The 21,185-nt window shown below is 39.8% G+C and overlaps 1 protein-coding gene across 3 annotated transcripts in view; it reads left to right on the plus strand.

Moving 5' to 3' along the window:
• The first annotated feature begins 602 nt into the window (after positions 1–602).
• Positions 603–21,185, plus strand: part of SP4 (Sp4 transcription factor) — a 72,135-nt gene continuing 51,552 nt past the window's right edge. The window contains exons 1-3 of one of the 3 annotated variants that reach the window (XM_022587891.3): positions 603–1,313; positions 1,723–1,850; positions 2,366–3,917. In XM_022587891.3, coding sequence (XP_022443599.1) covers positions 1,307–1,313; positions 1,723–1,850; positions 2,366–3,917 — 1,687 coding nt within the window. In that variant the 5' untranslated portion in view covers positions 603–1,306. Of the gene's footprint in view, positions 1,314–1,374; positions 1,851–2,365; positions 3,918–21,185 lie in introns of those variants that run through there. The other 2 variants (XM_089917706.1, XM_089917705.1) reach the window with 2 other exon arrangements.

Raw genomic sequence — 21,185 nt, forward strand, 5'->3', positions numbered from 1 at the left:
ATGGAAGATCTTTCTCTGAGGGAAAGCAGGCCTCGGATCTGAAACACGGGGCCTGAGGGAGGGAGGTGAGCAAAGAAAGGCAAAGGCGCCGCTCCAAGAAGCCGGGTTCATTCAAACCCGGAGGACAGCAAACCCCGCCTCCCCACGCCGCCACCCGCTCAATCGCCGAGCGCTCCGGGTGTGAGCTCGCCCTGCGGGGAGCGGCTTGGAGCAGAGGAGGCGGTGGGAGAGGTGGTTTGGGCAGCTCTGCGCGGCGGATAGGCCCAGGCAAACAACACCCATTCCCCCTCCCCCTCGCTCAGTTCAACTCCCACTCGGCCCGGGCCACGCCCTGCCGCCACCGCCCCCTCGGGCAGCTTTCCGTTCGGCAGCCAGGCCTCGGTCGGGGGCGGGAGGGAAGGCGGTGCCTTGGAGGGGCCGCTGCGGCCATAGCAAACTACAAGGGCCGACAGCCTTTGCGGCATCGCCCCGCCCTCTTTCTCCCACCACTCAGCGCGCGTCACCTAGGCGCTCAACCAATGGGGACCGAACCAGGGAAAAAGGGCGCCCGGGTCCGGATGCGCCTCAGGAAAGCCATGCTCCCGGCGCGGGGGCAGCGGGCAGTTCACCGGGTTCGCCGAGTCGTCGGTGGCTCGCGCGCTGCCTCGTCCGCTCCCCTCGCTTCCCTTGAACGAGAGCCCTGCTTTTTTTTTTCGTGGCAATTCCAAGGGATGCTGGAGCCGGCTTTTGAGGGGAGGGCGCTGGGAAATGAGTAGGGGGCGGGATATCCTGAGACAACAAGTTTGGCTGTATTGAGGGCCTACCGGCAGCGCGCCTCAGCTAGAACACCGAGAGAGCGAGCGCCGGACTAGCCAAGGGAAGAAAAGAAAAGCTGCTGAAAGAATAACCCCGAGAAAGGGGGTGGAGAGGAGGCGGCCCCAGCGCCCCGGCCCCCGGCAGGTCGGCGGCCAATCCGCTGGGGGAAGGGGTGGAGAGTCGGCGGCTCCGGCAGAGAGAGGCCGAGGGGGGTGGGGAGTCGGCCGGGCTCGCGCCGCCCTGGCCCCGCCCCCGGCCCGCGCCGCCGCCCGCGCGGCGCGCCGCCGCTGTCAATCAAGGGCGAGTCAGCAGGGCTCGGGCGGAGAGAGGAGCTGCTACGCCACAGCCCAGCGGCGGCCATTCGCGGAAAAAGAGGCAGAGCCTGTGCCAGCTACAGCCTCCTCCGAGCCACCGCGGGCGGGCGGGACCGGCCTCTCCTCCCGCCTCGCCCCCACCCCCACCCACCTCTATCCCTGTGTCTCCGTCTGAGGGTTTGTCCTGTTAATGCGGGATGAGCGGTACGTATTCTCCACCCCCCTCGGTCTCCTTCACCGCCTCCCTCCCTCCCTCCCTCCCCAGACCCTGCTCGGTTCTCCCCCCTCCCCCGGGGCCGCTGAGATGCTTTAAGGGGAGGAGGAGAGGGAGGGAGGGAATCAGGGGGAGGGAAGGAGGGTTGTGTTTTGTCTTAATGTCTGAGAGAGAACAACCTTCTGGGTGTTGCTCTGGAGCCGATGGGTCGGGTTTCAAACCACGTTTTGTGATATCCCCCTCCTCCCTTCCCTCCTTCTCCCCCACCCCTTGCCGGTGTGCGTGGATCGCGGGTTTATGGAGATTAATGTTCGGGGGGAGGGGGAGGAGAGGAGAGGGGGAAGGCGAATAATAATAATCCTAATAACCTGTTGTCGTGTATGGGGGTGTTTGTTGCAGATCAGAAGAAGGAGGAGGAGGAGGAGGCGGCGGCGGCGGCGGCGGCGGCAGCGGCGATGGCTACAGAAGGAGGGAAAACCTCTGAGCCAGAGAATAACAATAAAAAACCCAAAACCTCAGGCTCCCAGGTAAAAGCAAACATATAAAAAAAAAAAAATTCATCACGAAACATAAGGGGAAAGGGGAGTTATGCCCTTTAAATGCCCAGAAGTGAAGAACAGAATAAAAATGTTTTATCCACTCAAAGCATCTTTCTGAGAGTGAGGAAGTTAAATTATAAATTCATAAAGATTTCACATGTTTGGGATATCGCTGTTTAAAATTCCACCAGGAACGAACTCAGGCTATAAGAAAAAGGTGTGTATTCTCCCAAGGGCATTTTGAGTTTAGGAAAATAACACTTCAAGAAAGTTTGTTAGAAATGTCCTTTTATTTAAACTTCATAGTGCGGGATCTGCTTCCTTATTCCTATATCTTACTGCTTTTGTTAATACTTATTTTGATTTTTGCCACTTCCTGAGTGAGTTCTGAAATGTAGAGCTGTCAAATAAATAAATAAATAAACCCCTCCCAGCTACTTGGCCTTCACTAAATCCGCCCACTTTTTTTTTCCCCCTCTCCTTTACCATCCCATTTTGGGTAGGACTCTCAGCCCTCTCCTCTGGCTTTACTGGCAGCTACTTGCAGCAAAATAGGGACTCCTGGTGAAAATCAAGCAACTGGACAACAACAAATCATTATAGACCCAAGCCAAGGACTGGTGCAACTTCAAAATCAACCACAACAGCTAGAACTGGTAACAACACAACTTGCTGGAAACGCTTGGCAACTTGTTGCCTCCACTCCTCCTGCTTCAAAAGAAAATAACGTTTCTCAACCAGCTTCTAGTTCATCTAGTTCTTCCAGCAGTAATAACGGGAGTGCATCTCCCACAAAAACTAAATCAGGTAATTCTTCCTCCCCTGGTCAGTTTCAAGTCATACAAGTACAAAATCCAAGTGGTAGTGTACAGTACCAAGTGATTCCACAACTTCAAACAGTGGAAGGCCAGCAAATTCAAATCAATCCAACTAGTAGTTCATCTCTACAGGATTTGCAGGGTCAAATTCAGCTCATTTCTGCAGGTAATAATCAAGCTATACTCACAGCTGCTAACAGGACAGCTTCTGGGAATATTCTTGCTCAAAACCTGGCAAATCAGACAGTTCCAGTCCAAATTAGACCTGGTGTCTCAATACCACTGCAATTACAGACCCTTCCTGGTACTCAGGCTCAAGTTGTAACGACTCTACCAATTAACATTGGAGGAGTGACTTTAGCTTTGCCAGTGATAAACAGTGTGGCCACTGGAGGAGGGACTGGACAGGTCGGCCAGTCTGCTCCTACTACTGATGGCGGGACTTCCAATGGGAGTCAGTTAGTTCCCACACCCACCACCACTGCTTCTGCCAGTACTATGCCAGAATCGCCCTCCTCCTCCACTGCCTGCACCACCACTGCATCAGCATCTCTGAGCAGCAGTGACACGTTAGTGAGCTCAGCAGATACGGGCCAGTATGCAAGCACATCAGCCAGTAGTTCTGAACGCACCATCGAAGATTCTCAAACACCTGCTGCTACTGAGTCTGAAGCCCAGAGCTCCAGTCAGCTTCAGTCTAATGGAATACAGAATACACAGGATCAATCAAATTCCCTTCAGCAGGTGCAGATTGTAGGCCAGCCTATCTTGCAACAGATCCAGATCCAACAGCCTCAGCAACAGATAATTCAGGCTATTCCACCACAGTCATTTCAACTCCAGTCCGGGCAGACGATTCAGACCATCCAGCAGCAGCCTTTGCAGAATGTTCAACTTCAAGCAGTAAATCCGACTCAGGTGCTTATCAGGGCTCCAACTTTAACACCTTCAGGGCAAATCAGCTGGCAAACTGTACAGGTTCAGAATATTCAGAGTCTTTCAAATTTGCAAGTTCAGAATGCTGGGTTATCCCAACAATTAACCATCACCCCAGTGTCTTCAAGCGGTGGCACAACTCTTGCTCAGATTGCTCCTGTGGCTGTTGCTGGCGCCCCAATAACTTTGAATACTGCCCAGCTTGCATCAGTGCCTAATCTTCAGACAGTGAGTGTTGCCAACCTGGGTGCTGCGGGCGTTCAAGTGCAAGGAGTTCCAGTTACAATCACCAGTGTTGCAGGTAAGTCAACTGCAGTCTTTTCTCTCTGGTTGTTAATAACGGTTATTGTTTTTCTTTGCTAACTCAGATTTGATGTAAACCTCTGAGGTAAACAGATAATCATAAGGAAACTAAAATACCCGGGAGTATTACACTCAGTACAGTGACTCTGTAATCATCAGTGTGACCCATTCACATTCATACTATTCAGCATTAGGTTTTATGTGTTAAATTCATTGGAGAATTTTATAAAATTATTCTTCTGCGGAGCAAAACGTCCTGATTAGAATCATAATTTTTTGTAATTCAGAGACCAAATTTGTGTACACTTGAACTTTTCTGAAAGAACCCTAGTCAAAATGATGTTTATATCTTCTTTAAGGGAAAGTAGGTTTAAACCTGAAATAATACAGTTATGAGTCTGTTACAGTTTTAATGCTACTGTATGTTACTCCTCATGCTTCCGCATCTTGTTGCCCGTGCTTTTGCGTTTTATTACATGGTGTTGTTTTAAACTAGATATTGATACAGTTGAGAGAGATAATTTTGATAACTTTTATGTCTACTTTTTGTCTACTTTTCTGCTAAAACCAGGATTTGAGTGAATAGTCCTTCACATAAGATTATATTTAAGTAAAATCTGTGATGGTTATGTTATTTATAGGTGTTTTTAGTGTGAAGTTGGTGGAAGGCAATTAAAAATATAGACAGTAAACTGTCAATAGTTTGAATTTGTTGTAGTAAGGTTGTTTTAAAATCAGTTATAAAGCAGTTATTTGTTAATGCATGTAAATAGATACTTCTGAAGCATTTGGAAAACCAGTCTTATTAAGTATTTTAATCATTTTGGACCAGTCTTTTTTCGTCTAATGCCTTTTGTTTTCTAGTAATTAAATACTTTTCATTTGATTATGAAAACCTAGTTGTGGTTTTGGTGTCTTTGATACTTTAAGACCTCTTTAGTTAAATTATTTCTGTTTTGATAATCTGAAATGAATAAGCATATCACTTTTGAATGACCTTTATTGAAACAAGTTTCAGATAAATTATGCTAGGGTTCTTGTTTTACAGTTACTACCTAAAGTAGATGTATATATTTAAAATTTGGAAGTTGTCAGAGCTCTCTGATTAAGAAGAACAGAGGTAACATGTTTTATTTAGATACCCGTTGATTATAAACCAGGGGTATCCAACAGAATTTTCTGTGATGATGGAAATGATCTATATTTATTCTATCCCGTATGTTAGCCACTAGCCATGTGTGGTTATTGAGCACTTAAATTGTGACTAATGCAACAGAGGAATTGAATTTTTAATTTTACTTGATTTTCTTTAATATTAATTTAAATAGCCACACGTGGCTAGTGGCTCCTGTATTGACAGACACAGTAACGTAGTCAAAGAGCGTTTTGAGCGTGGTACATTTTCCCCTAAGACTATTACAGCACAATTATATGTGTGTTTCTGTGGATTATAGTCCTTACCTTGCTTTGTTTCTACTCTTTTTCTAAACATTGATAATAAGTATTTCAGAAAAATGTCTGTTTTGGGTGGGTTGAATGACAATTTGTATCGTCAGAGCAAAATTTATTTCATTTATATTTCATCTTGCCTTTTAAGCATTAGTTAGTGAATTATTATGAAGAGAATTGAATAATTTATAATTTAGGTTAGAAATAGTCAGTTTTTCTATTCTTTAATTGACATCAATTATGACCCAGAGTTTTTCCTTTGCCTCTTGTGAGGGTAAGCCGGTGTAACTGAGAGTATGATCTTCTGACCGCCTCAGATTCACTTGAATGATACATTATGGTAAATGCAGGATCCATTTTCTGGAACTGTAGTTTTTGGGGGGTGTGGTCAAGGAATCTTTCAAACAAACTGTCCTGGTGATTGTAAATCTCATTTAAGTTTGAGAACCAAGGATCAAGTTGTCCGCAATGAACTATAAGGCAAAATTCGGAAGTGATGGATTTCGAGCCTAGTTCGTAAGTGCCTCAGAGGGTGGATTTCTCTGACAAGTACCATTTATAGTTTTTATTCCACAAATATATATTGACTAGCTATGTGTTGAGCACTCCCAATAGGTGTGTTTAGTCCTGCATTTTCAGGGATAATTTTTTTATTTAAAGAGTTTATATGGTTTGGGGGGCACATGTGTATAAGGAAATTTGAACTTTATGTAGTTGGTTTTTTCCTGAAACCAAAGATTTAAAATTTTGTTGATGTTCTAATACATATGCTCTATCGTTTAAGAAGGTAGCCATGTTACAAAGACCAGAAATGTACCCCGATTTCAGCAACTCTGTGCAGTTAATCTGGGTATGGTTGTTTGCAGATTTTACTTTACTTCCTGGCATAATAGGTGTTTGACAAATGTTTGCTGGATTAAGGTATAAATGGTGATGGAAAAGATAGCAATTTGGAATTGGGAGCAGCACCCTGGAGTGGTTCTAATGAAGCTAAGGAATTAACTCTGTTTTCATTAATTTCTTTTGGTTTTGAGCTTTTAAGACACTGAGAGTGGTACACCAGGTACTTTACTGTCTCTGAAAGGGAGAGAGCGAGCAACAAGTGCCTATATCCCTTTTATAAATGAGCCCTGGAAGTTGAGATTTTTTACTTTTTGTCCCCATTCACTTTTTTTTTTTTTTGGTACGCGGGCCTCTCACTGTTGTGGCCTCTCCCGTTGCGGAGCACAGGCTCCGGACGCGCAGGCTCAGCGGCCATGGCTCACGGGCCCAGCCGCTCCACGGCATGTGGGATCTTCCCGGACCGGGGCACGAACCCACGTCCCCTGCATCGGCAGGCGGACTCTCAACCACTGCGCCACCAGGGAAGCCCCCCCATTCACTTTTTAGTACTTTTTGATTATTTCCTTGTTCACCCCCAGGAGAATGGTATTGTTTGAGTTATGGGAAAATTTTTGCTCTGAATATTCATAACAACTATTACCAGGGCTTGAAAAAATTATCAGCTTTGACAGAATGTAATGGCTAGCTCAAGGACAAGGGGCTAAGAGTTCTCCACCATCCATCCTCATATTACTTCAGGAAGTATAGGAAAGGTTCTGGATAATATGGACAGAAAAAGAAAAAAAAATCATACAAGGTAAATCAAATGAAACCAGTTTTTGAAGCTGGGACGCTTCATACTTGATTTTATGAAATAAGAATGTTAATGACATCCTACGGGGAACCTCTTTCCTTGAGAATGTATTCAGCATAATGTGTTTCTGTGGTTTGGTCTCAGCTCGAAATCCTGTGTTCCAGGCTGAGCATCTAGCATTTAGTTAGTTAGAATTGTAGTAGGAACTGAATACATGTACTCCTGCTACATATTGTTTGTTTCCTTTTTGGGATTCAGAGTTTGAAATCCTATTTTAAGTTAAGAGCGAAGGTAATAACTAATCATGCTGCTGGCTTAAGAACATCCTTTGTTTTAACTAAGTGAGGAGAGGGGATGATGTTTTCCTCAAAAAGAACTGTTTTCACGATGTATTCTGGTAGACAAAGTGCCGTAGTTAAAATGAACTTTAGGAGTTATTTCTCTTTAGTTAAAGGATTTTGAATATGTAGGGACCATTGGTTTCTAAATTTTAACTTGCATTGGCCAGCAGTTTGATTTATTTTTGGCCCTAATCACATATGGTAATAGATCATGTTTTTGCTTGGTGGATGGATATTTCTTTGTCAGTTTTAATGGAAATTAACATTCCTGTGCAAATTCTTACATAAAGGTAGTTCAGACTTGAGGAGATGTTGCTGGTTGTTCAAGAACTTTCTCTCTTACCTTCCTTTACTTCTTTGGGGATTAACAGAACCAGGAATGGGAGAGCCAGTTCTTCATTATTGGTGAAAATGGAGACCAAAGGAAATAGTTGACATTTTTATTTAATTTAAAAACCTAACTTAATCCAGTAGAATCAACCTCTTGCACCAAACTTTTTTCCAGAGCTACTAAAAGTAGAAAATTGACCAGAAGTTTAATACAGATATGGTTTTCCTTTGCCATATGTTGTATTAATTTGGATTTCTCTAGTAGGCATCTTAAAATAACATACATATATGTTATACACATACATACATATATGTATATGTACATATATAAACATATACACATCTATTTTTGTGTATACATATGTCTCCTGTGTTTGGTTATTTCTTTTTTCAGAGAAGTCACATTTACTCCTGTAATTTTCTTCCAGTAAAATCTTCTACTAATCTTGGTTACAGATTGGAATTCATCATAAGGAACTTACATCTTGTGCCCTGTACAAGGTTTGGGTTCTGATCTACCAAGTTGGTTTTACCCATTAGAAAATGTATAGCATGACCTTTAAGATTTGTTGATGATGACATAACAATATCATTGCGTAGTTTTAAGTTTTTCTTGGAAGGTAAGGTACTCATTGTAGAGCCACATTAATTTTTTAAAAGGGCATCTTTGCGAGGGATTTCAGGATAAGAGAGTGAAGGAAAACAGTGTTAATCATCTGCTTTTCAAATCTAAATCAAGGGATATATAACAAGTAATACTTAAGAAATATTGGAGCAGGCATAAAAGCAAGTTGAAGAGGAAGAAAGGAAGCTTGATTAAGAAGGAAGATAGGGGAAATTTGCTCCATATAGATCTTGCACAAATAACACAGATTTACAAAATGAGAGAATTTTAGTTTAAAAGGATCTTTGAGATTATTGCTCACCACTTGTAGCCTTTTGTTATTGCTGCTAAAGTCTGTAAAGGAATTTTGTGTTTTTACTGTTATAAGTGAAAGGAGAAATATGGGTCAGAGGTTCTGCAGTGCTACATTAGGTACTTGGGGATGACATAGTACGGATTGACAGTAAAAGAGGGAACCTGGCCTGATACCGGACCATATGCCTATGTATATGTGGGCTGTCCTGTACCCTTCTGATCTAGGTATGAGATAAGATTGTATGTTCCTAATGCTTGTCATTTTATTACCTAGTGAATGAGCAAACTGTGGCAGAGGAAACCTGTTACTTATATAAGTGTGTGTGGTGAGATAAAGACTTACTGAAATTGTAGTTAACTAAGGTAACTTAAAGATAATTGAGCATCCTTCCCCCTGCCTCATCCCTTAGTGGTAGTTCAGAACTAAAGAAACTGAAGCCAGGAAGGTTGAACGACGTGTACTTTGTGGCAAAGTGAGGACTAGAATCCTGGCTTCTGCTCCAGTTGTCTTTCTCGTATTTCTGCCTTTGTTATCCAAATCTTTTGCTAGGTTATGAGTAAATGTAGCTGAGGTTTAGGGATCAGAGAGGGGAGAGTATCCAGCTTGAGTTGTCTTCTCCCAGGTAGACTGTGTCTGTTATTCCTGGATATTCAGCGTTAATATATTGAATATAATATTGGTGGAAAACACAATTCTATCTGCCTCCTTGTTATTGAATTTAATGGTGAAATCTCAGTGGTATAATTTTGTTCTTTTTGAAAGAGAAAATTCAGAACTTGAAGAGATTAGTAAATTCTGTATGTAGGTAAGCAAGTTCTAGGGCTGTTGAGATACTGCATCTTTTCCCAAACAGTAGTTAGAAATGGATTTTTTAAAATGAGATTCGAGGAAGAAAACAGACATTTATTGTTTTCCTAGAGTGTGTTATGTGCTGGGCCAGGTATTTATGCTATCTCAGTATATCCTACAGTATCCTTGGGATTACTGTGCCTGTTTTACAGATAGCCTCACTGAGCTTTGCTTATATGTGGAATCTAAAAAAGGGTACAAACGAACTTACCTACAAAATAGAAATAGAGTTGCAGATGTAGAAAACAAACTTATGGTTACCAGGGGGTAAAGGGAAGCGGGGCAGACTAAATTGGGAGATTAGGATTGACACATACACACTACTATGTATAAAATAGATAACTAATAAGGACCTACTCTATAGCACAGGGAACTCTACTCAGTATTCTGTAATGGCCTATATGGGAAAAGAATCTAAAAATGAGTGGATATATGTATAACTGATTCACCTTGTTGTACACCTGAAACTAATACAACATTGTAAATCAACTATATTCTAATAAATTTTTTTTTAAAAAAAGAAAAGAAAATTTGCCCTCCAGTAAGTGGTAGAGCCATGGTTTAAAGTCATCTCTGATTCCAAGGTGTTCACAAGACATACAGTAAAAGGATAAGTCTACAGATACAGGCTATTTTTCACCCTTTTGTATCTGATGTATACTTGAATCCCTTAAAGGGTAAGCAGTTTTGAAAATTGAAATGCTGACTATGCAGTTAAGGTTTCTACTAGCCCTGACAATGTGGCATCGACAGACAATTATGATAGAAAGTAGTGAAAGAAACTAGTGTGGCTGCATGGAGACTTCCATGTTACACTCAGATTTCAAAATAGTGTATGTGGAAGATAGGAGTAGGGGCATAGGATGAAAACAAAAAGAAGCATGACATTTTAAGAATAATGTCAGTTAAACAGAAGCTCATAATAAAATCAGGCTTTTAAAATTCTTTCAAACAACTTATAAGGTTTTCAGTCAGAGAAAGAGATGCTCATTGTTTGAGCAAAATGGTGTAATATCAAGAAAAGGCAGAACTCCTCCACTCTGCTGCTGTTAACCAGCGAGGAAAATGCAGTTCCGGCTGAAATGACTAGAGCTGTAACTCACTCCGAGATATTTATTCAAGGTAAGTGAGGAGGTAGGGGACGTTTAGTTGCTCTTCGGAAGTCAGGATGATCTAGACGAATGCTATCCTAAAGTCAGAGGAACTTTCCGGTTTCATTTCAGGCAATATCAGTAACTTAAAAATTATGCAGCATGGAAGAATTGAGTATGAATAAGCACCTCACTTTTTGAAAACATCCCACACTACAGACAAATGAGCTTGATAACCGTCCAAGCAAAGTCCTTGAATGAATTATGGAGTAGTTGGCCTCTGAGCATTTAAAAGAATTCAGGGATCATTGGGAACCAGTATGGGTTCACTAAGGAACGAGGTTCATAAATTCTTTCTTTAGAGTTTCCAGATGAGTATACAAAATAACGTCAGTACAGTGTATCTTGATTTCAGCCTTGATAGTCATGATTTCTTTAAAGGCTCATACCTGGTTGCTCTATTACGTGAAAAATGTTGATTGTCTACCTCAGTAGAAGTAGAGGTCTCTGGTATTATGGCATAGGGTTCTATCCTTGATACAGTCCTGTTGAACATTTTTTTCAAATTTTATACTGAAGAGTGACCTATTTACTGAATTCAAAGATGAGACAAAGCCAGGAGATGTTGCTAACAATTATGATAGAGCATAGAATTGAGATGCCCAGTGATCTTAATAGACCAGAATGCTGGTCCAGAATTAGCAACATAAATATAACAGGTAAGATCCTCTATTGAGGGGTGGGGGGCAGGATTGTTCACCTGCAAGATGGAAAACATGGTTTGGCAGCAGGACATGTGAAGATGATTTGGGATTTATTGGCTTAATGTGAACTAAGAGTAGAGTAAAGCTCCTGTACTTTATGCTTGTCAGACCATTTCTGCAATACTGCGTACGATACTGGGTGTGGCACATTTTAAATGGGACAGTGACAAACTGGCGAGCATATCGAGAAGGCTTCCCAGGATGAAACGTGTGGAAAACATTTCACACTAGCAATAATCAGAGAGAGGGGGGTTGTTATTAAAAGAAAATAAGAGAAAGTGTGACAGCTTCTTTGGATATGTGAAGAGCTATTTTTTGTTGTTTTTGTTTTTCAATAAAGTTCTGTTATGTTTTGGCCCTGGGAAACCAATACAATAAGTATATGTACACACACATGAGCTAATGCTGTGCGGTAATGGAATGGTTTGTTTCATGAAGTAGTGATCTTCCTGTTGTTAGATGCTGGGTGTCCATCTATCAGAGACACTAAAATACAGAATTTCCTGTGTTGTATAGAAGGTTTGATTAGATAATCTGTGAGTCTTCTAATTCTAAAATTTAGGATTCTATGAATATTTGAGTACGTATTTCTATTCTGGGTACTTCCATCCAGCATATGGTGAGAGTTCCTTGTAAGTCGTGTTAAACTTACATGATTGACTAAGTAGGGATTTGGTGAGGGTGGAGGGGAGGTTTGAGGGTCACATTTACCATTTTTCTTATTACAAAGGCAGTATTATTGAGATAAATTCTATTAAGAAATAAATGTAATACTTTAATTCATAAATTAATAGATTTCTGTTCTTCGTTATTTGTTAGACTTACTGATTGTGCTCTTAGATGCTATTTTTCTATGTCATTTGCACTTCTATTAGTTGACTACCAAAGCATTAGTATTTTAAAAACACACTAAAGCGCCCAACATGGAATTTGTAGTTAGGATATTTTATCTCAGTAGCTCTTTAGCCATAGTCATATTTCTGATAATGACACTTTAGTATGAACAATGTGATTACTTTTTCTTCAGTAGACTTAGAGAGCAGTTGGAAAATCCAGTATACTGATGGAGTACTTTTTCTTCAGTAGACTTAGAGAGCAGTTGGAAAATCCAGTATACTGATGGAGTTCAAACTGTGGGAAGCGCTCAGAGCTTCAAATTTGTTAATTTATCCTGTGGAGTAAACAAATCAAGTAGATCTTTCTTTTTGACTCAGAATATCTAGCACATAGGCGCTTTTAAAAAAAATATTTGAGGCCCGAGACCCTTTTGAATAGAAAAAGTAATAATTCCCATATATGAAGTTCTTTTTGCCTTAGGTATGGTAATAAAGTTAGGAGTAGGGACTATCTGGGCTTGATCAGCCATGTAGTTCAAGTAGTAGGTTTATTATTACTGCAGATGTATGTACTCTGAGAGGCTTCCTAGATCACAGGTATTTTGCGTTCTTTTAGGTGATCATCAGTCAGGTGCAACCAGAAGAGGAGACACAGGAGAGGCCCAGGAAAAAAAGTTTATTATACACACAGGTCCTAGAGAGACAGCCAGTGTGCACTGAGAGGGGAGGTGCACACATGGGAGGTGATGCCAAGGGATCTGGCTCAACCTAGCAGGTGGGGAGCAGAGAGAGCAAGAATCCAGGGGCATGTGCCTTTATTGAAGGATCAGTGTGTGAGGGGATTTCATTGGTTTGTTTAAATGCTGCTTGGTCACAGTCAGGGGAAGGTAGGAAGGGAACCTTGTGGCAGGAGCAACCCTTATCACACTGGTGCACCTGGTTGCCTGGGCCGGGTGCTTACAGCCTGCTTGTGGGGATGTTGAGGCAGCAGGGGAAAATAACGTTTTAAAATATATAATACAACAGGATTAGGAATTAGAACTCTTATATTTTTGTTAGGGTACTGCTCTCCATTAGCTATTCCATCCTGGGCAAACATATTATAATTGGAGCTTCAGTCCTTTTTTCATTTGTAAAATAGTGCTATTAATTCCTTCCCTTTTTGCCTCATAGAGCTGCAAAGATCAGATGAGATGATATGTATAAAAAGGCTTTGGATATTGTAAAGAAAACTATATTTGGAAGTTGGTAACCTGGTAAAAATCTCTACATGGCGACTCTCGCCCACTAGAAGAATGTGAAGTAGTAAAGTGGGAGAATGAGTAGTTTTCGATATGGGTATTAGCTTGAGTTAAAGATCAGAAGTAAAAGAGAGATCTGTATAAAAGGAATATCAGAAAGCTTTGGTGAAGTGCAGCTAAGGATATGGGGAGGGGTGTATCTACAGGTGGAAATGAAGCAGTTTCAGTACTATGTTTCAGTATAGTAAGACCTAAATGTCTGCTGCGTACTGTCTGTGTAAGCTCTGAAAGTACTCGCCTGTCTAAAAAGGATACTTATGTTGGGGAGATAAGACTTACATACATGAATCAATTATATGGCTTGCTGCAATTGCATATGAGAGTTTATACTTAAGTGCTGGGTTTTGAGCTATGGAAAATGACTAGGAGAGCTCAAAGACAAGTGAGATCAGTTGTTTGCAGTAAACAGGGAGGGCTTTCTGAGGTGAAGATTGGTTTGGGAAGTGGGTATTTGAAACTTTGAGGGTAGAGAGGTGAAGAGAGGATGTCTTGAGCCAAGCAGTTGAACTTGGAATGAAAAGGGTAGAGCCCTCGCGTGGAAGCTTATAGTTAACACAGGGAGCTGTGTTCTCTCATCTGTGTGCTCCATAGAGGCATAGTGGTCTCACAGATTAGCTCAGGGCATGCCCAGTGGACAGCCTGCCACCCCTGCTTCAGCCAGAAAAGTTGTGTGTTTATTGGACTGTGTGCTTACATTTTGTTTGAAGAAGAGATTCTGCCAAAATAATAATAAGTTTGAAAAACATGAATAATAAGTTTGCAAATGATATTGTTAGAGCGTTTCTCTATAGATAAAAGTGTGGAGAAGTAAGAAATCAGGAGCCCAGTGGAAAGGATGTTGTTGGAATAATTTAGCCACGAATTCACAGTGGTCTTGAGAAAGGCTATGGCAGTGAAGTTGCTTAATACAAAAGACAGGTTGTTGAACCTCTCTTTAGTACACAGAATGGTGACATGAAATAAGTATTAAGGAATTAGGTAAAAACATCAGGTTTGCTGGTTCCTTTCCTCTGTATCAAGTATGGTAATAGGCATTGAGAAACTGAAAATGAAGTGAGACAAATTTGCCTCTCTCACAGAATATATTACCTGTTGGGGAGACATAACCATATCTCTTTGCTTCTAAAACATACTTTTTTTTTTTTTAACATCTTGGAAATTGAAATCCACCTTATAAGCAAAGGCATGTCATAGTTTAATTAGCAGAATATTTTTTCTTTCTTATGATCACTTGCATCTTAGACTTAATGGAATACGATGACTATATAATCGATTAAAGTACAACATGGCATTTGGTTTATAAAGGCTGTGAATGAGGTGTTATAGAAGCCCAAAGGAAGGAAAAACTTGTTCTGCTTGTAGAATTCTGGGGATATTTTCATGGAGAGGGTGATAACTGAGCTGGGCCTTAAAAGGATGACTAAAAAGTTTGCAAGGTTGGGATGAGGAGGGCTATTTCAGGTTATGTTGGATTTTACATGTCAGAAATTCAGTTAAGGAGTCTTCTGTAAACAATGCAAAATTCAGGCTTAGAGCAAGGAATATTAGTATACATTAAAGTTGAATTGTAAACCTCCTGTAGGCAGGAGCTGTGTCTTACGTGTATGTTTTTTTCTATTTCACACATTGATGAACATTGCTCAATATAAATAATCCTGATGCTGAACTAGGGGAAGGCCCACAGGTGGAGAATGTTGATTGCATAGGAGAATGGGATGGGTAGATCCTTGGGATGGATTCAAGACAAATACTTGAAAAGGAATGAGAGTTTATGATTATAAAAGGAAAAATGAGTAGTAAAATTAAATAACAGAGGAACTTACACATCTGATTGCTTCATACGTTTTGAGAGACAGTTGCTGTGAGAATCTTAGCAGTGGGGGAAGTTTTGAGGAGAAATCAAAGGTGTTTAAAGTCTCCAGGTTGTTTCTGTCTCTCAGAAGTTCTCATGTAGGTGCCTCATAATGTGGCCAGTCATAGAGGGTTTAGTACAGTTCTGTAATAATGAGTCAAGTCACCACAGCTTTTTGTTCACAGAAGCGGAGCTGCTTTTGCACAGAAGTATAGGAACCAGATAGTGATCTGTGCTGTGGTAAGTGGGTACCTGTGCCTGGTGTGGGGTTGGGGAGAGGGTGGAAAGTCCTTGTTGTAGTTGAGGGTGTCTAAACCAGGGACTTGAGGGAGAAGAGGGAAGAGGAAGACACTAGATGCATATGATGACGAGTACTAACTGGATTTATGTAAGGTAAATACACTTAAAGTGGTTTGTAAATCCTACGCATTTTCCCATGTATTTAAATCTACATACGAACCAATTTGAGACACTGACATTTGACAGATATTTGTCATAAATAGGACAGACTATGATAATATGCTTGTTGAAGGAGTAATTTGATTGTTTCATAAATAATCAAATTGATTATTTGTTTTTTAGTTTTATAAAGTTAAGGCACATTGTATTTTTATTTCTAGAATTTCTCTCACCTTTTGTCCTCATTGGTAGGATGTCAGTACTTAAATTGATTTTAATGATAGGGCGGGTAATAGTTTTAGTAACCTCTTGATAGACTTTCATCCATTTCATGGACTCCCTGCTGGCAGACTGCATCCATAAATTCAGTCAGCAAATAGGTACCCAGCATCTGTATTGTGAGGCTTGATATGTTCCTTATGAGGTTGAATAACATGGGGCTGAACTCCCACTTCCATAATGTTCTAATAGGGAAAGAAGTCGTTCTGTTTTCTTTCATGAATGAAACAAGAAACAAGTGTGCTTTAACCCTTAATGTTTGTTTTATATTTAAGCTCACATTTACTGCATGTTTATAGTATGCCAGATACTGTATGCAGCACTTGGTATATTAACTCATTTACTCTTTAGAGCACCCTATAAAAGTTAAGTACTGTCAGGTGCAAAAATGAGGCCTAGAGTGGTAAATAATTTGCTCAAGGCCACCTAATCCAAACACATTCTGTTTCTAGAACCCTGACACCATTACCACTTACAGTCTCTCACCGTATACTCCCTATGTACTGCAGTGTGTTTCCTGTGACCAGTTGTGGAAACAATTCATTGTCTCTTATGTGTCAGACTTTGTGCTTAAGCATTATATATATGTTAACTCAGTTAATTTTGGCAGTCCTATGAAGAAGGTAGTGATGATGACCTTAGTTTTTCGAACAGGAAACCAAGGCTGTCAGAGGTTAGTATTTTGACCAAGGGCATATAGCCACTATGTTAGGCAGCTAGTAAGTGAAAATATTTTATAAGTCTGGTCTAGGTGAACAGGACTATCTTTACAGCTAAGCAATATGATTTTAAGTTACCTTACTGTAATTGTTGTAGTATGTTCAATAAGTTCTTTAGGTGAGCACTCTGACTCTTTATCGCCCTTTGGGACACAGGGCATATGTACCACAGAGAGAATTAGAATAAAAAAAGGTTTTATTACTTTGTGGTATCCTGTGTTGATAGGGAATTTGAGGCTAATAAGAATATTTCCTTTACTAAATATATGTGTACCATAAACCAATTTTGAATGAATTTTGAAAACCAGATTCTAAGAATGTCAGGCACAGAGGAGTCTTATATTTTATTTTCATTAATATTTGTAAACTGTTAATATTAGAATTTAACATGTTAATTTGTATTAAGCAATATTATTAAATCAGCATATATTGATAATTAATGTCTGTGCTATATTAATTTATACACACTGTTATTTAATTGTATTAATATAAAATGAATAAAATTATCAAGTATACCAAAAAATATATACTTCCTGAGGCCTGTATTTTCATCACTTGCTATACATGTCAGTATAGATATAAACTTTCTGCTATCTGAAGGAAATATCGCCACGAAATGACTTAAAGAAAATCCAAAGATCATAAAAATTATATGTATAGAATTTGTGTTCTTCAGATAATCCTGCATGTCATTTTTATGTAGCATTAACTCATTTGACAGGGATGGTGCTATAACTTTATTCATTTGACAGGGATGGTGCTATAACTTCATTATTGTTGTTTACTGGATAAATAAGAAACAAGATACATCAATATTTGAGTATCTGCCACTATATACCATACAATGTATATATACCATACACTGTAGAGTAGATATTTCTTCTCAACTCATGGGGCTTATACTTTGTTCTACGTGAATTTTGTTTTATATCACTGTTAGGTTATTGCTATTTTTAGTAGATGAGAAAAATCAAGGCCCAGAAAAGTTAAATAATTTGCCCAGTGTTACAGAATTAACACATGGGAATGTTGGGGAAAGAACCCAGATTCCACCTAGACTCAAAATTATTTTTGCTGTTTTATCCTAAGTCCTTGGGGCCAAGGAAGTTGCTTCCATGAAAAGTTTTTAAAGGTTTTTCTTTTTTTCCCCCTCAATTTTAAAGTAACAAAATACCAAAGAGAGTTAAAGACCAATTTACATTTTCTAAGAGATTGGTACACCAGAGTAAATTTATAGTATATGAGGACGGAGTAAATTTAGTCTGTATTTTCAAAAGATGTGATTGAGTTCATTTTGTCTATCTGTAAGTTTGTGTGTGTGTACACGTTTACATATATACATTTACTCATTATAAACATATTGAGTAAAAAGTTAAGGGGATTATATTCTACATCTGTGGACCTATTCATCACCATCCTTGTTCTCCTAACCCTACCCTATAATTAAGGATACCAACCCATTTTGGGGTAATCCTAAAAAATTAGCACACCTCCTCACACTATACTCACACCCCAAGTCACAGAGAAAACTGGATTGTTGAAATCAAAGTATTCAGACAGCTCTCCGTGCTTTTTAAAGGATCCTTTGGCAGCTATCTGAGCTGGCAATGATAACTATGTATAATTTGCAAACTGGAAGATAAACATGTTTCATTCTATGAGCAGTTTGTGATGAGCAGAGGTAACTGACATATTTAAGAAAAGAGCTCTGTGCTGGTAACATGTCTCTTCCATTAAATAGTTGTGTTACCTTTCGGAATGGAGGTCTTGGTTTTTTTCCTTTTGTTACAATGAAATATTTGTGTTTGTGTGTATTTTGTAAAATGAAATATTTGAGGTAATTTTGTTTAGTGTTAAAAATTCTATAATTTTAAGCACAAATGTGTAGAAACCAAATTACGCTTATATTTTATTTCAAGCCCATTTGAGCCAAGAGGAAAACTCAGGAAAAATATCATTTAACAATATTTCTAGTGTTTAAATGGAATCGGTTACTTTTTGGAGTAAAACTGTGAAAGAGATATGTCAGTATTTCAAAAATGTCGGGTTTTGTTTTTGTTTTGGCAAACCTTTGAAGCCAAATTTGGTATTGAATCTAATGCTGTTGCCTTTTAAAGAAGGTCATTCATCTAGGTTTGAGTCATTACTAAGGATTTGCAGAATTTTTTTAGAAAATGATTTGCTACCATCCTTTTAAACTAGACGTATGCCCAGCCATCAGCAACAGCGAAGATGAGGACCAGGGCCCTAAACACTTGGGCATTCAGATCGCCATCTGGGACCTCATCTGACTACTCAGAATGCCCTTGCTGGTGGATATAGGCGTTGAAGATCCCTGGTCAGAGACCAGCTGCCCTTTAAGCCAAGGGAGTATGCTTGCCTAGGCCTGAGCTTCTCTAGCCAAGAAGAAGCATTGATAGCCCTGTGAGAACAAACACTGCCGCAGTAGCCAGAGAACTCTCTTATGCAGTATTACCTTCTAACCTTTCCAAAAGCTAGTTCCTGATCTTCAGACCAGAGATTTTACTGTTGTCTTTGCTGCCTTCCTGTTTTCCAACTTTACAGTAACCATCTCAATCCTCCTAACTATTTTATTACCTTAGCACCTCATGACTTAGATTTCTAGTCAGCCTGCCCCATGGATGATAGTGTAAAATCTACAAATTTAGAAGAAGAGTTAGGTGGATCTCTGTATCTCAGTTTCAAAGGAGAAACTGTCTTACTTCTTATTCTAGAAGGTGAAGAATATGACAGCTGATTTGTAGTCCAAAGAGGTCTCATAAGAGCAGTTGTATTTTCATCTGTTTAAACTTTAGAATTTTCTGCTTGGGGTATTAAAGCAGGGAGAACTCCATTTTCAGCTTCACAACTACTGGCAAAGGGGAGTTTAATCTAGATTCCAGCTGCTACCTCGGGAAGAAAGTACTTCTTTAAATGCTGGATTGTGCTGATGTCAAGATGATTTGTAGAGGGACTTCTGTGAGGGATTTTTTAAAAATTAAATAATGATAAAACAGGGTTTTTTTAAACAAATGAGTTTCAAAAGCAATTTTTAATATAATACTTGCTTGGATTTCATTTGGTAAAGTTAATTTTAATTTATAGAAACACTTTTAAAAGTATATATTTAATTCCCTATGATTACTGAGAAACAAGAGTTGTTTTGGGAATCATGTCTTAAAAAGGTTAAGTGAGGTCTAGCACTCAACTGTTATACAGAAGTTTAAAAAAAACATAAAGAAAATTGTGCCTTCAAATATCCCTTAAAAGCACCCCTAGTAAAGGATTTACTTATTTATTTATGTTATTAAGAATCCTACATGCTTTTCAATATGTTAGCCCAGTTGTTATAGTAAAGGCAATCGAGCACTCAGGTCTCATTGGTTAGGAATAGCTATTTGTTTTTGCATAATAATACTGTAGGCTTAACTTAAAACGAAGGAGACATTGTGGTGCTGGTGAAATAGAGATGGACAGGAATCAAGACCTGCCCTCGGCCCCCTGGTCTGCCAGGTACTGTCTATGATGTGGGGATGGCCTTTAGTGTTCTTGAGCCTTAGTCGTAATCACCTGTAAAATGAAGATAACAAAATGCCTACTAAACTGGGTTTTTCTGAGGATTAAATGGAGTAGCATGTGGAAATGTTTTGTGAGTAGCAAAGCACTGAATGGATGTAAACTATTATTATTATAAATTTACCCTTACTCTTTTTTTCTAAATTAATATGTGTATGTGTTTAGTATTTTGCAGTCTCATTTTCTATCACATGTTCATTTTGTTGCAACATACAGTGCCATTCTGGTAATGTATTAAACATTCAATAAATATCCAGTAGAAAGAAGTGAGACTTCTCTGTTACTTAGCTTAATTGGGTGTGTTAACTATGGGTTTTATTTTCTGTTTTCTGATGCTTTGACATCTGGGGCCTCACTGACCCTGGAGGGACTGCCCTTTCCAGGGTTAACAAGTTCCTAGAGATAGTAAACAACTCCACCTTGAGTGTACTTTTCAAATACAAACCACTGCAGAGCCCACCCCACAACCACATCCTTTATGGCCGTCATACTTCAGGCCACTATCTACCTGCTCTAATCACAGGACCAGGTACCAGACAACAAAGGACAGACCTCATGCTCCAGAGCCCTTTGAAATTATTCACACTGGCCAATCCTAAGCCTGTTTCCCCTGCCTCTGTTCCTCCTGCCTCGTGCCTTTTCCTTTTTGTGGAAACCACAATAAAGGATCCTGTCCACAATTCCTCTCCGGCCCTCTGCCTCCTGATCCACCCTGGTGCCCCCCAGTGTGGCCCGCTGGGGCATGGTAACTCTTACCCTCCTCTGGGTAACTGAATAACAAGCTGTCTTTTCATTGGCAATCTTCTCAGCTTACTATACCTCAGATTTTCTGTTAATACATTATATTTTAAAACAGTGGACTGCTGATTTATTTTCTGATTTTTACGTCAAAGAGTCTTATTACAAAGAAATAGTACTTAATAT

The sequence above is a fragment of the Delphinapterus leucas genome, chromosome 9 (assembly GCF_059928025.1).
Source record: "Delphinapterus leucas isolate spDelLeu-1000000601 "Yukka" chromosome 9, BTC_Dleu_Yukka2, whole genome shotgun sequence".
NCBI lineage: Eukaryota > Metazoa > Chordata > Mammalia > Artiodactyla > Monodontidae > Delphinapterus > Delphinapterus leucas.